Consider the following 12,846-nt stretch of genomic DNA (forward strand, 5'->3'; position numbering starts at 1 on the left):
ACACAAAACAAAACCTAGATAGGCATGCACATCAGAAGTCTCCAAACATGTCATAAGTAGAGATGCCCAGGGTAACAAGAAAGCTGATTTACAGGAGAGAGAAAGGGCATTTTTTCATCTTTTAAGTCCGATCTGATAAGACTGACTTAAGGTGACCAGTCAGCATGCTGCTCATTTAAAAATAAAACAAATGGTTCCAGAGTTCTATCTACAATCTGACATTATCCTTTCTCTCTTTAAAAGTTGGGTCAAGAAACGTAAATACAAATCATGGTTTATCTCCTCTATGAAAACCCTGAAAATTGGGAGAACAATGAATAGTAGCAAAAGCAGGAAAAAATGTTAGGTTTTTTTGTTGTTGTTGTTATTTTGTTCTCCTTCCTCCACAGTTTACATTTGCATGCAATGGTCCTTTACACTATAAATCACTACAGAGACAGGAAGCTACGGTGCAATGCCAGAAAGCCAGGCTGCTCTGCGATCTTGGGCAAGATACTGAATCATCTGTGCCTCCATCTCCACATCCGTGAAAACAGATATGGTAACAGTCCCCACCATACAAGGGTAATTATGACGATAAAGCAGGTTAATACAGATAAAGTATTTCGAACAGTGCCTGGTACTTGATGAGTACTCTAGTGCTAGCTGTTACCATTATTACAGCATTTAAATGCTATGACAAGTCCTTTGGTCACTATTTGAGTTTTGTTTACGCTGCCTTTTTTTTTTTTTTAAAGTTTCCAATGACCGAACTTCCACAGACTCTTCTGTAGACATACACAATGGGAGAGGAAGAGGTATGTGTGTGAATTCAGACAAAAAAAATATTTGGAGCTTTTGGATATCTGTTCTATTTGACCTTCAGTCAGGTGTTTTAAGAAATTCTTTTGGATAAAAATCTGTCCTGTTTCTTTGCTTAACCACTCTTGTCAGTAGTTTGTTTGTTTGTTTTAAGATTTTATTTATTTATTTGACAGAGAGAGAGACAGCGAGAGAGAGAACATAAGCAGGGGGAGTAGGAGAGGGAGAAGCAGGCTCCCCGCCGAGCAGGGAACCGGATGTGGGGCTTGATGTGGGGCTCGATCCCAGGACCCTGGGATCATGACCCGAGTCGAAGGCAGCCGCTTAACGACTGAGTCACCCAGGCGCCCCACTCTTGTCAGTAGTTTTTAACTCTACCTGCAGTCTTTTCAATACAGCATTAACGTACCCAGACTGTCACCACCTTTCTTTTTGTACATTCATTTGACAGTGAGAAGCAAAAAGCAGATATAAACAATACTCATTCTCTTGATTATTACAGAAAAAGTAAGACCTTCTCACAAGTCCTAAACAATACACAGCATTCCAGTTCTACACAATAACAACAGATCCATAATTACTGTATAGTTAACAAATTATGTGGTACTTGGATTTGCAATCCCAAACCCATTCCCCAGCAACTTCCACACCCTACCTCTTCATACCTCTATATAAGGGAAGCTATGAAGGACGAACAGATGAAATTCTGGTCCCGAGGATGCTAAAAGATCAACATAAGTAATCCCCTGCCTCCTCTTCTTCCACCCTGCTTCTACGAGGTACATCACAGCTGAAGAAATTCGCCAGGTGCCTAGGGATAGGGCCGTCTACTCTCACCTGGGTCTTCAGCGCTACTTGGCAATCACTGTAATTATCTCATGTTGACTCATAATGCATCCGCCCTAACACTTTAACAAAATTCCCTACTTTTCTCATCCCTATATACCTCACATACAAATCAGGCACACGTAGTTTTCAACCTCGGTGAGAAAGCTTTTGCAAATGACATGCTTATTGATCACTGCTCCTGCTGCCTCCTTCCTTATACCCCGAAATTCTTCTGTACCTGTGTCGGAGAACAGGCCAGAATTTCAGGGAGAGGCATATATATTTGAAAAGGTGACCTCCTTGGGGGCCTAATCTTGCTCATTTCTGTACCCAGCACTTAACCTAGTGCCTAACAGAGTAAGCTCCCAGCAAAGACCGCTAAACGAATATACAACCAATCTGCAACAGATTATTAAATAGCTTATATTTAGGTAATCGACCTCATGATCATCAAATCCAAATGTCTCTTGTCAGTTTACAGTCTGCAGCATTTTAAGGATGAGGCAATTGGTTGCAAGCATAGGCTTTGGAGCCAAATTAGTGGGTTGAACATGAACTATACTAAGAAGCAGCAGCTCTGGAACTTTGGACTGAAGTCACTGAACCTCTCTATGCTTTATCTTCCTCATCTGTAAAAATGAGGATAATAAAAGCACCTACCTCATAAGACCCTGTGAAAATTAAATGTTAGTACATGTAAAGAGCTTAGGAAAGTACTTAGAAAATAGCAAACACTTCATAAATGTGAGCTTACATTTTCATTATTACTATGAAAGAACACAACAAGCTGAAATTTGTTCCTTGGCCTCTGTGAACTTGCCCACTATCATTCTACTCTTCTCTGACTTCTTCAAGTTGCGTCCTCTATTTTGATTTCACTCTCAAGGTTCTATTCTCACTGCTTTTTCTTGCTCTCATCCTTGCCAATCTCATTTAACCAGTAAGGTTTCAACTATCATCTCCCAAGTGCATGAAGCTAACTCTGACTTCCCTCTCCTGAGCTCCAACTCAACCAGCCCACTTGAACATGAAAGTCATCATCATATCTCAGATTAGCAAATCTCCTCAATTCCTCAGATCTGTGAAAACCTGAAGATTACAATAATGAGCCTTATAAGGATTAGGAAATAAGATTGGTTTCAGCGAATTGAACTCAAGATAAACACACAATGGTTTAAAGCAGTGATGTCATCAGAGAGAGAATGGATCTGAAGCTAGTAGAACAGAAGACTGAAAGTATTTAATTATCAAAAGAAAAAACATGGCAGTGTACAATGGCCTAGACGGGCAAGTTATGGAAACACAGGAAGTATTGTGTCCTAGGGGCTACAAAGCTAAGAGCAGGTCTAAGTCCAGGCAGAGGAGGGAAAAAAGGGTATGAAGATGGAATCTTGCACTGAATGCAAGACCTTCCTTATATGTACTTAGAGCACACCTCACAATCAGCCTGACTCAACTAAAAATTTACTTCATTTTAATTCCACTTGGTGAGTCCACACTTCGCCATTTGCTATATAAACCCTCGTACGGGTTGGCTTCCCAGAAAGGTCTGCCTCCAGAGAAAATGTTTTAGTCCTATGTATAAATTTTTATTTCCCTGTTTACAGGATTTTTCATGATGAATTAATAAAGTTAACTTTTGGTTATGATTTGAGTTTCCACATACCTTAATTACAGAGAGAGAAAGTTTTGATCTTGGCAACATGAAAATTTCTATTTTCTGTGGCAATTATGTTTTACATTGTGAAATAACTGATTAAAAGCATGGTTTCTGAAGCCAAATGCCTGAATTTGAATACTGGTTCTGGTATCTAGTTGTTTGTGACCACAGGTAAATTACCTGATCTCTTTGTGCCTGTTTCCTCAGCTCTAAAATGGGGATAATGATAGTATCTACTGCACTGGGTTATCATGAGGCTTCTATGAGAAAATGTTCAGAACATATAGAACAACGTCTTACACACAAAGTGCTCAATAAATGATAGCTATTGTTATCTCAGTCTCACACACAACTTGGCTACTTAGGTTGGTTTGTTGTGACCTGATCCTGGTATATAAGAATCCAATCAGATGAGATCCTGACCAGCTCCAAACTTTCCCTTAGACAAGGAGTTCTTCACCTAAAGGCCATAGTGAACTTAAAACATTTTATTCAAAATTGGGTATAAATGGATGGTGTGTTTTTTTTCTGAGACAAGGGGCCATATCTTTTATCTGTTTCTCAGTAAGTACATGACCCCAAATAGATTTTTAAAAACAAAACAAAACCTATTACCCCAACATTATCACTACCATTTTAATCTTTTCTTCTTCCCTCCTCCTCAATGTCCCTCCTACACCTTCCCCTGGGCCTCTATTCAATAGGTTACAGGATTTTAAAAATTATTCCTCTGCAATGTTATTCTACTATAATCCTTCCCATTTTCATTACTGCCAGGTTACTTCTCCAAAAGAACTGTAATATTACTTTCTTTGCTCAAAAACATGACTATTGTCTAACATCTAAATATCTAAGCTGAACATTTAAACCTCTCTGACTTGATCATCATCTACCTTTCTAGCCTTGTCTTCTATAAATGGCCCTAAAGGGGTCATTTGCCAGTGCAGGACTCCATGTACCTTTCCTCCAAAGCTCATTCTACTCCATTTAGAATGTCTTTTCACCACCTTGTGTCTGTCTTCAGCACAATTTTCTCCAGTAAACCAACACTCTTCTTCAACAATCATTGTCTTTAATATTTAAGAAGAATCATTAAAATGGACTCAGGGTTTCTCAACCTTGGCATTGCTGACATGTTAGGCTGGGTAATTCCTTGTTGTGGAGGGCTATCCTATGCACTGTAGGATGTTTAATAGCATGGGGGGACAAAATCACTCCTGGATGAGAACCACTGACATATTATAACAAATATATTTAATTTACCCTGATAAAGAGTAAATTCTTTGAGGACACGGACTTTGGCGTTCTTTACTTTTATATTCTCAATGTCACCTAGTACAGTGGTTTATGATAAATAATTTGTTCTCTGCTTATCTTTCCAAAGTTAGTAGGCAGAACATTCTAACCTACCATATTCCAAGGATTTCTAGATGTTCATTAAATCTGAAACATCAAATTTCAACCTGTTAATTTAAAGCTTTTAAGAGGCGAAAACTGCTATGTCAAAATGTGCCTAAAATTTTCAACAGACACTGTTAGTTATAGCTGTGTCCCAAAGGAGTTGGCTACAGCAGTAAAAAAGTTAAGTGGACAATGGACTTCCATATCACATATATAACAATAACATTCTATCGCTGAGGACTTACAGAAGAATAAGAGAAACCATTTCCTCCTCTCTTCAAATACCCTATGTTCTATGATGTATATAGTGTTATTATCTCAGTTAATTGCCTAGAAACATACAAGGCCCAGTGAGTGACAGAAGTAAGGTTTCCAAGGTTCCTAAATTAGGAAGTTCTCTAGACCAGTGGTTCTCATTAATTAGCGCAGATTAGGATCCTCTGCAGAATTAAAAAGTACAAGTCCCTGGGGCTCCCTCCAGATCAATAAAATTAGACTCAGAGAATGGTGCTAAAGATTGTAATTGTTTTTGGTTTTGTTTTTTTTAAATCTCTAGTGGATTCTATTTTGCAGACAGGACTGAGAACCACTGCCCTAGACTGGTTCAAGACCAAATACCTTGACAGTTAACCAAAAAAGCTATCTTTTAAAAGGACCTTAAGCTCTATGGAATAGCTAAAATTTATTCCCTAACTTGCTGACGAGGGCCTACATGTCAACACTTAATCTTGATTTAGAAGAACTGCTATCTTTTTTTCTGAGACAAGGCATTACTAAGAAGCTCATGATACAATTCTTGGGCTGCTTTCTCTACCACTTCAAAGATCTGGGCACTTACACTCCTCTTTACTTGGTGAAGTTACATTCAATTCTGTCGGAAGCGGCTGCTGGCTGGGACTAAGAGTTGGCGTGGTTATCGAGGTATTGTTGTTGTCACTGGTGGTCTCTTCGGAAAACAAATCTGATTGGCTGTTACTTGTACTTGGAGTGGAATCATCGTCTGGTTGTTTCTTTTGAAAATCTGAAGAGAAAGAGTGATATAACCAGTTTAAATAAGGAGTTCGTAATTTCCTTGGGAATTAGAAAACAACAAAAGTACAGAAATAAAAATTAAATGTAATAGGGGCAATAATAAAGACTACCCTTAGTGACAAAAAAAGAACAGAAGTAAAATACCATATACCATATATACTTTCCATTGGTGGAGGGTAACTGGAATTAAAGCTTTCCATGGTCCTTGTATTGTCAGAAATATGGTAGACATACCAATTTTCTTCTTTAAATTCAATTTAATTAACATATACTATATTATTAGTTTCAGAGGTAGAATTTAGTGATTCATCAGTTGCATATAACACCCAGTGCTCATTACATCAAGTGCCTTCCCTAATGCCCATCACCCAGTTACCCCATCCCCCTGCCCACACCCCCTCCAGCAATCCTCAGTTTGTTTCCTAGAGTAAGAGTCTCTTATGGTTTGTCTCCCTCTCTGTTTTCATCTTATTTTTCCTTCCATTCCCCATGTTCATCTGTTTTGTTTCTTATATTACACATATGAGTGAAATCATATGACATTTGCCTTTCTCTAACTGACTTATTTCGCTTAGCATAATACCCTCTAGTTCTAGCCCTGTCGTTGCAAATGGCAAGATTTCATTCTTTTTGATAGCTGAGTAATATTCCTGTGTGTGGGTGCGCGCGCGCGCGCGTGCACGCACACACACCACATCTTTATCCATTCATCTGTCAATGGACATCTGGACCCTTTCCGTGTTTTAGCTATTGTGGACATTGCTGCTATAAACATTGAGGTGCATGTGTCCCTTGGGATCACTATGTTTAGACATACCAGTTTAATGTAAGATTTTACAAAGCCAAATACAATTAAAATGTTAGGGGTAGTCAGCAGAAGGAAAGAAGAAATAAAGAAAGGTTATTCAAACCAATAGAGGACAGGTAAGAAGGAAAAAAAAAACAGCACAGAGAAAAGCAGGGTAAACAGAAAACATAATAAGATTGTAGAAATAACTACAGATATGTTAGTAATGGTAATAATCGTAAACTGACTAAACTTAACAATTAAAAGAGAATGTTCAAATTGAATAAATGAGGTCCTGTTTTACAAAAGACATACTAAAAACATGAACATGAGAATAAAGAAAAATTTAAAGTATATTAAAAAGAAATACAAGCAAAGATACATGACTAAAAAGCCAGTAACACTGGGGCATATGGGTGGCTTGGTCAGTTAAGTGTCTGACTCTTGATTTCAGCTCAGGTTACAATTTCAGGATTGTGGGATTGAGCCCCACTTTAGGCTCCATGCTCAGTGGGGAGGCTGCTTGAGAATCTCTCTCTCCCTCTGCCCCTGCCCCCTATATCTCTCTCCCTCCCTCTCTCTCTCTCTCAAATAAATAAATAAATCTTAAAAAAAGAAAAGAAAAAGGCGAGTAATAGCTACAGTACTGTCAGGAAATGGAGACTAAGGCAAAAGGCACTGTTAGAGGGGGAAAAAAAGACGATCATTATATAATAGTAAAAAAACAAAAAACAAAAAACAAAAAATGAGGCGTGCGCACACACACAATTAAAAACAAAGAATTTACGAGGAAGATAAAACAATTTTCAACTTGTATGCACCTAATAACAAAGCCTCAAAATATATAAAGCAAAAATGATTATATTTATGGGAAACTGACAAATCTACCATCATAATGGGAACATTTTAATATACCTGCCTCAGCCAAAATAATTAGTAAAATTAGAGAAGATTAGTAAGTTTAGGCTCATGTACCCAACAATAAGTTAATAAATTATTTTCAAACATGAGGAATATTTATAAAAACTGACTGAAACCTGACTAAATCTTGACCACATATTAACCTATAAAGCAAAAGTCTTAACAGATGCCAAAAAATTAGTAAGATAAAAACATTATTAGCATCAAAAACTAATGATGTAATGTATGGTGACTAACATAATAAAATAAAATTTAAAAAACCATTATTGGGGCACCGGGGTGGCTCAGTCGTTAGGCGTCTGCCTTCAGCTCAGGTCATGATCCCAGGGTCCTGGGATCGAGCCCCGCATCAGGCTCCCTTGCTGGGCGGGAAGCCTGCTTCTCCCTCTCCCACTCCCCCTGCTTGTGTTCCCTCTCTCGCTGTGTCTCTCTCTGTCAAATAAATAAATAAAATCTTTAAAAAAAAAAATTACTAGCTCACCACAGTGCAAGTAAATTAAATATTGATAACAAAAACTTCTATATATTTGGAAATTTTTAAAATATTAAAAAAATAAATTTAAAAAATTTAAAGTAAACTCATGGGTCAAATCAGAAATTAGAAAATAAATAAATGATAATGAAATTACTACTTATCAATATCCAGTAAAGATAAAGATGCAAGTTACATTATCCATACCTCAGTCATTTCACATAGGTATATGCCTGAGAGAATCTCAACACACATGACAAGAATGTTAATTATATATTGTTTACAAAAGTAAAAAGTCAAAAACAACCTGAGGTCCATAAATTGTACCACATTCATATAATGGAATAATGTATACTGTGAAAGCAACTACTGCTACACACATCAACATGAATAACACTAAAAAAAGTAGTAGGATTGTACTTACCTAAACCTTAAAAAGAGGCAAAACTCAATATATTACTTAGGAATATGTATGTTTAAACCATTAAAAAATAATTAACACAACTCAGGTTAGTGGTTGCCTCTTAGGTTGAAGAAGAGGGATGTGAAGGTGAGAGATACATAGAAAGAGTAAAAATTATAGGTAATGTCCACTGACAGCATAGATTAAAATAAAATTCATTCATATAAGGGAATGCTCTATGACAGTTAAAATTAATGAATAATGCTACATATACAACAAAAACATCTCAAATGCAATGTTGAGTGAGAAAAGCTATGGAAGGCTATATACAGTATAATACTTTAATTACAATATAATGACATGTGTGGAAATGATACACCAAATTCAGGACAATGGATATGTTGGGGAGGTAAGGCAGAGAGGAACAGAGATCTTCAATTCTATCTGTAATTTTTCATTTCTTAAAGGTGGCAGTGGGTATATAACTTAAACTTATTAGGTATAGTCTCTGTATGTTTCATTTAAAAGTCTAATGCTAGTCTATAAAGTACAGATTATACTATATCAATTCAGAGAAGGAGAAGACCCTGACAACTCCACATTGCTTCATCTTTTAAACCACAGAGAAACTGTTATTATGCTCTATCACCTCATCAGAATCACTGTGTGGTTTTTTTCCTAAGACTTTATTTATTTATTTGAGAGAGAGACCACAAGCAGGGGGAGGGGCAGAGGGAGAATCAGACTCCCCGCTGAGCAGGGAGCCTAAAAAGCAGGGCTCCATCCCAGGACCCTGAGATCATGACCTGAGCTGAAGGCAGACGCTTAACTGACTGAGCCCCCCTGGCGCCCCCAGAATCATTGTTTTAACATATACTGAGCTATTATTTATGTTGCACTTACCATGTGCCAGGCACTGAACTAAATGGTTTATGTGTATAACTCACTCACTTCAATCAATCAAGACCATCCTAACAAGGGAAGTATAATTATATAATCAAATACCACTTCACTGATGAAGAAACTGAGGCTGAGAAAGTTTAGATAATTTGTTCCAAGTTAATAGCTAGTAAGCAGCAAGATCAGGATTTAAATGCAAGTCCATCTGACACCAAAACCCATGGACTTCAATCACAAACATAGGACGTAAAATGGTGAGCACTAGTTTGGCTCAAGGAAAAGGCCTCCATGTCAAGTTCCCACTGATTTACAGAACTAATGGTGAGTGCAATGGATTTAGCCAAAGAATCAGTAACTTTTGTGCTGATCAGTGATCTAAAGCCTCTATTGCTTCTTTTCTATGTATTTATTTCTCCTAGCTTTCTCATTCTTTGGTGTTTTGACATTTTAAAATGGCTTATTATCTCGATGTTATTTGTACAGCACCTTTAGAGAAAAAGGTACTATATAAATGGAATAAAAATACTATAATGATGTAATTAATTATGCTTTCTTTATGTCATGTCATCTCCTTAGCTCTCTTATGTCAATAATCATTGTACCCCTCCTATAACCATCTCTACCATAAGGCCCTAAAAGAACTGCAACTGAGTCATCATTATACCATCTAGCACAATACCCAATGCTTGGAGACAGACACACAAACTCACTCGCTCAGGCACAATAATACTTAAGGGTAAATGACACTGATGTCTACAGACAATAACCAGGTCCCACCCACATAATCTCCAGCCCATTCTTGCCATGCTCCTTCATGCTCAAGTATTTTTATTTAAGTTTTCTTTTGTGAATCTTCAGTTGAAACAATGTACATTCTTTTAATCCATTCTCCCTGATGACTTTTCTGCACCTCCACAGGATGATCAAGTGAAAAAAAACATCAGACTAATAGTATTCATTACATAACAAACTGGCTGCACACACAAAAACTAGAAGCTCTATACGTTCTCTGTTTAAATTAAATGAAAAGCCCAGGAATCAAAGAATTTTATATTCAGAATTAACTTTAAAGATCCAGCTCAATCCTCTCATCTTACAGATAAAGAAAACAAGAGCCAAGAAAGTTAATGCAAGTCACCAGAAATTCATGGAGTTAATCCTAATAGTTTTTTTTTTAACTCTTAGGCCAACATAAGTAACTTATACACTACAAAGAACTTTAAAGTTGGAACTGGATTCAAATCCTAACTTTGCTATTTATTGGGCATATGGCTAAAAGCAAACTGTTTAATCTTTTGAGGCCTTATCTGTAAAACAAAAGGAGGGAATTATTTCTACCTCTCACGATAATGTGAATTAAATAAGACAATGTATTTATAAAGTATCTGGCACATGGGTACTCAACAAATGATAGCCATTAAAAATAAAAGGTATTTTCCTAGTTTATAGAAAGAGCCATGAATGATCTCTTCCTTTTAGTCTTGACTTTTGCATCATAATTCCTACTCTCTTGCTCCTCACTTTCTGAATCATTTGGTATCCAACTGCTGACAACTGGGGGGGGGGGGGGGGAGGAAGGGAAGGAGGGAGGGAGGGAGGGGAGGGGAGGAGGGAGGGAGGGAAGGAGGGTGTCAGTAAGTCCCAGAAGTTTACTCAAGGTCGAAGGGGAGCAGATTTACATCACATGGAAAAAGTGAACAACGAAACAGGCAGAGAGACTGCCTCTCATCACTCTCCTCTGGAAAGCAGTAAGGGAAAAGTGCAGAAATAGTCACTTCATTTGATTCAGCCACAGTAAAGACTTGTTCCACTTGTACAGTTCTCATATAAATGGGAAAACTAGCAATCTCCAAGCTTATCAACCTCTATGAGAAAAAAATAGGAATAATTATCTATTATTGTAAATTGGTAGACTTAACTGTGTATCCAAAGGTGTAAACTTGGTAAATACAAGCTTTCCAAAATAGTTATTTGTAAAACCTGAGTAAAAACCTTTGAATTTTATTAATGGGATTGCTGTGCAAAAGTGAACAGAAGCCATCTTGGCAGCTCAACTCATTATCAACTAAGGGGAAAAATAATTTCTCAACAAAGGTACTCTTGGAACCTGAAGTACCTAGAAATGGGATGTTTCCACAGAGAAAATGACCTAATGGTACCAGCTGAGCCAAAATGGCCAGTGAAGTCCCTGTGGCTAGCTGCCCACATACTTAACTCACTGGATATATTTTTCTCCATTGTTTTCAGAAGGATTTTTCTCACAAGTCAATCTTACTATAAAGTGTACCTCAAAAGACAGAGAGCATTGAAAAACCACCTCTCCCTGCTCTGCTGACAAGCCCATTCACGTGGGCAGTCTCACTGGGACTATACCTTATCTAGTCATCACTCAAAACTTACCTTTGGTTTGTATATGCCCCAACTGTTTATCTCTCAGATGTGCTATACAGATTTGGCAAGATGCTTAGCTCATTTAACTCCCACCCCACTTCTAGAATGTGACAATAACTATGTCTTTTTGAATGATTTCTTCAAGGCAGAGAATACACAAAACTGATTTTGAATGGATTTCACTAAACTTACTTTCTTTGAAAATAAATTCCTTTTTAAAAACCCTCTTCGTAACCTACTTTTCACTCTTAGCAACATATCATGAATATTTTATGTCACATACAGACATGTGTGATCATTTGTAGGTACACAATATGTCCACTTATAATACAGCAATTAAACCAATTCGCTATTGTTATACCTGTGCAGTTACCAATTTTTCACTATTATAAGCAAGATTCCATTGAACTTCCTCAGGTTATATTGCTAGAAGTAGAACAACTGGGTAAGGAGGATGCACATTTTTACTTTTTTTTTTTTTTTTTAAAGATTTTATTTATTTGTCCGAGAGAAAGAAAGAGAGAGGGAGAGAGCACAAGCAGAAAGAGTGACAGGCAGAGGGAGAAGCAGGTTCCCCGCCAAGCAAGAAGCCCAATGCGAAACTCAATCCCAAGACCCTGGGATCATGACCTGAGTCGAAGGCAGATGCTTAACTGACTGAGCCACCCAGGCGTCCCGGATGCACATTTTTAAAGCATTTGGTACATACCTTCTAATTCTCTTGGCAAAATACCCTGTGATTTCCCACAGCACAAGACCTACTATGGCATGTAAGGATCGACTGTGCACTTGTCAGTCTCCCACAACATACGGGTCCAGGATAAAAACGCTGCTCAATAAATGTTAACTGAATGAATAAGCAGCCAAATGTTTTCCTGTAGAAAGCCCATCACTGGATTGTGTTTAAAATTATTTATCCACTGTCATTTTAAACCTTTCACAAACTATCTTGTGTGCCTTCCAGGGCACTCTTGGCATCACCTGGATTAGCACTTCCGAAAGATGAAGTACTCAATACCTGTGAATTTCTATTTTCATAATTATTAGTAGAAATGAGAAATTCAACTGCATTTGTTCTAACTCGCTAAGTTTATATGGCCACTAATAAGGCTTCTACATCATTATTATAGACACTAAAGCTGGGTATAAAGAAAATAAAATTGGAGGTGAAAGAGGAACTAAGATTTAAGTGCCTACTATGAGCAAGGCACTCTGCCAGAGGACTTATGTTCATTTTCTCATTTTTCTCA

The 12,846-nt window shown here is 37.4% G+C and overlaps 1 protein-coding gene across 2 annotated transcripts in view; it reads right to left on the bottom strand.

The window, feature by feature from the left end:
- ZFAND3 (zinc finger AN1-type containing 3) overlaps positions 1–12,846 on the bottom strand; it is a 332,222-nt gene that overhangs the window by 76,280 nt on the left and 243,096 nt on the right. For both annotated transcript variants that reach the window (XM_032409892.1, XM_032409891.1), the window contains exon 3: positions 5,529–5,711. In XM_032409892.1, coding sequence (XP_032265783.1) covers positions 5,529–5,711 — 183 coding nt within the window. The remainder of the gene's footprint in view (positions 1–5,528; positions 5,712–12,846) is intronic.

Source organism: Phoca vitulina, unplaced genomic scaffold (genome assembly GCF_004348235.1).
Source record: "Phoca vitulina isolate PV1807 unplaced genomic scaffold, GSC_HSeal_1.0 scaffold11, whole genome shotgun sequence".
In the NCBI taxonomy this organism is placed as follows: domain Eukaryota; kingdom Metazoa; phylum Chordata; class Mammalia; order Carnivora; family Phocidae; genus Phoca; species Phoca vitulina.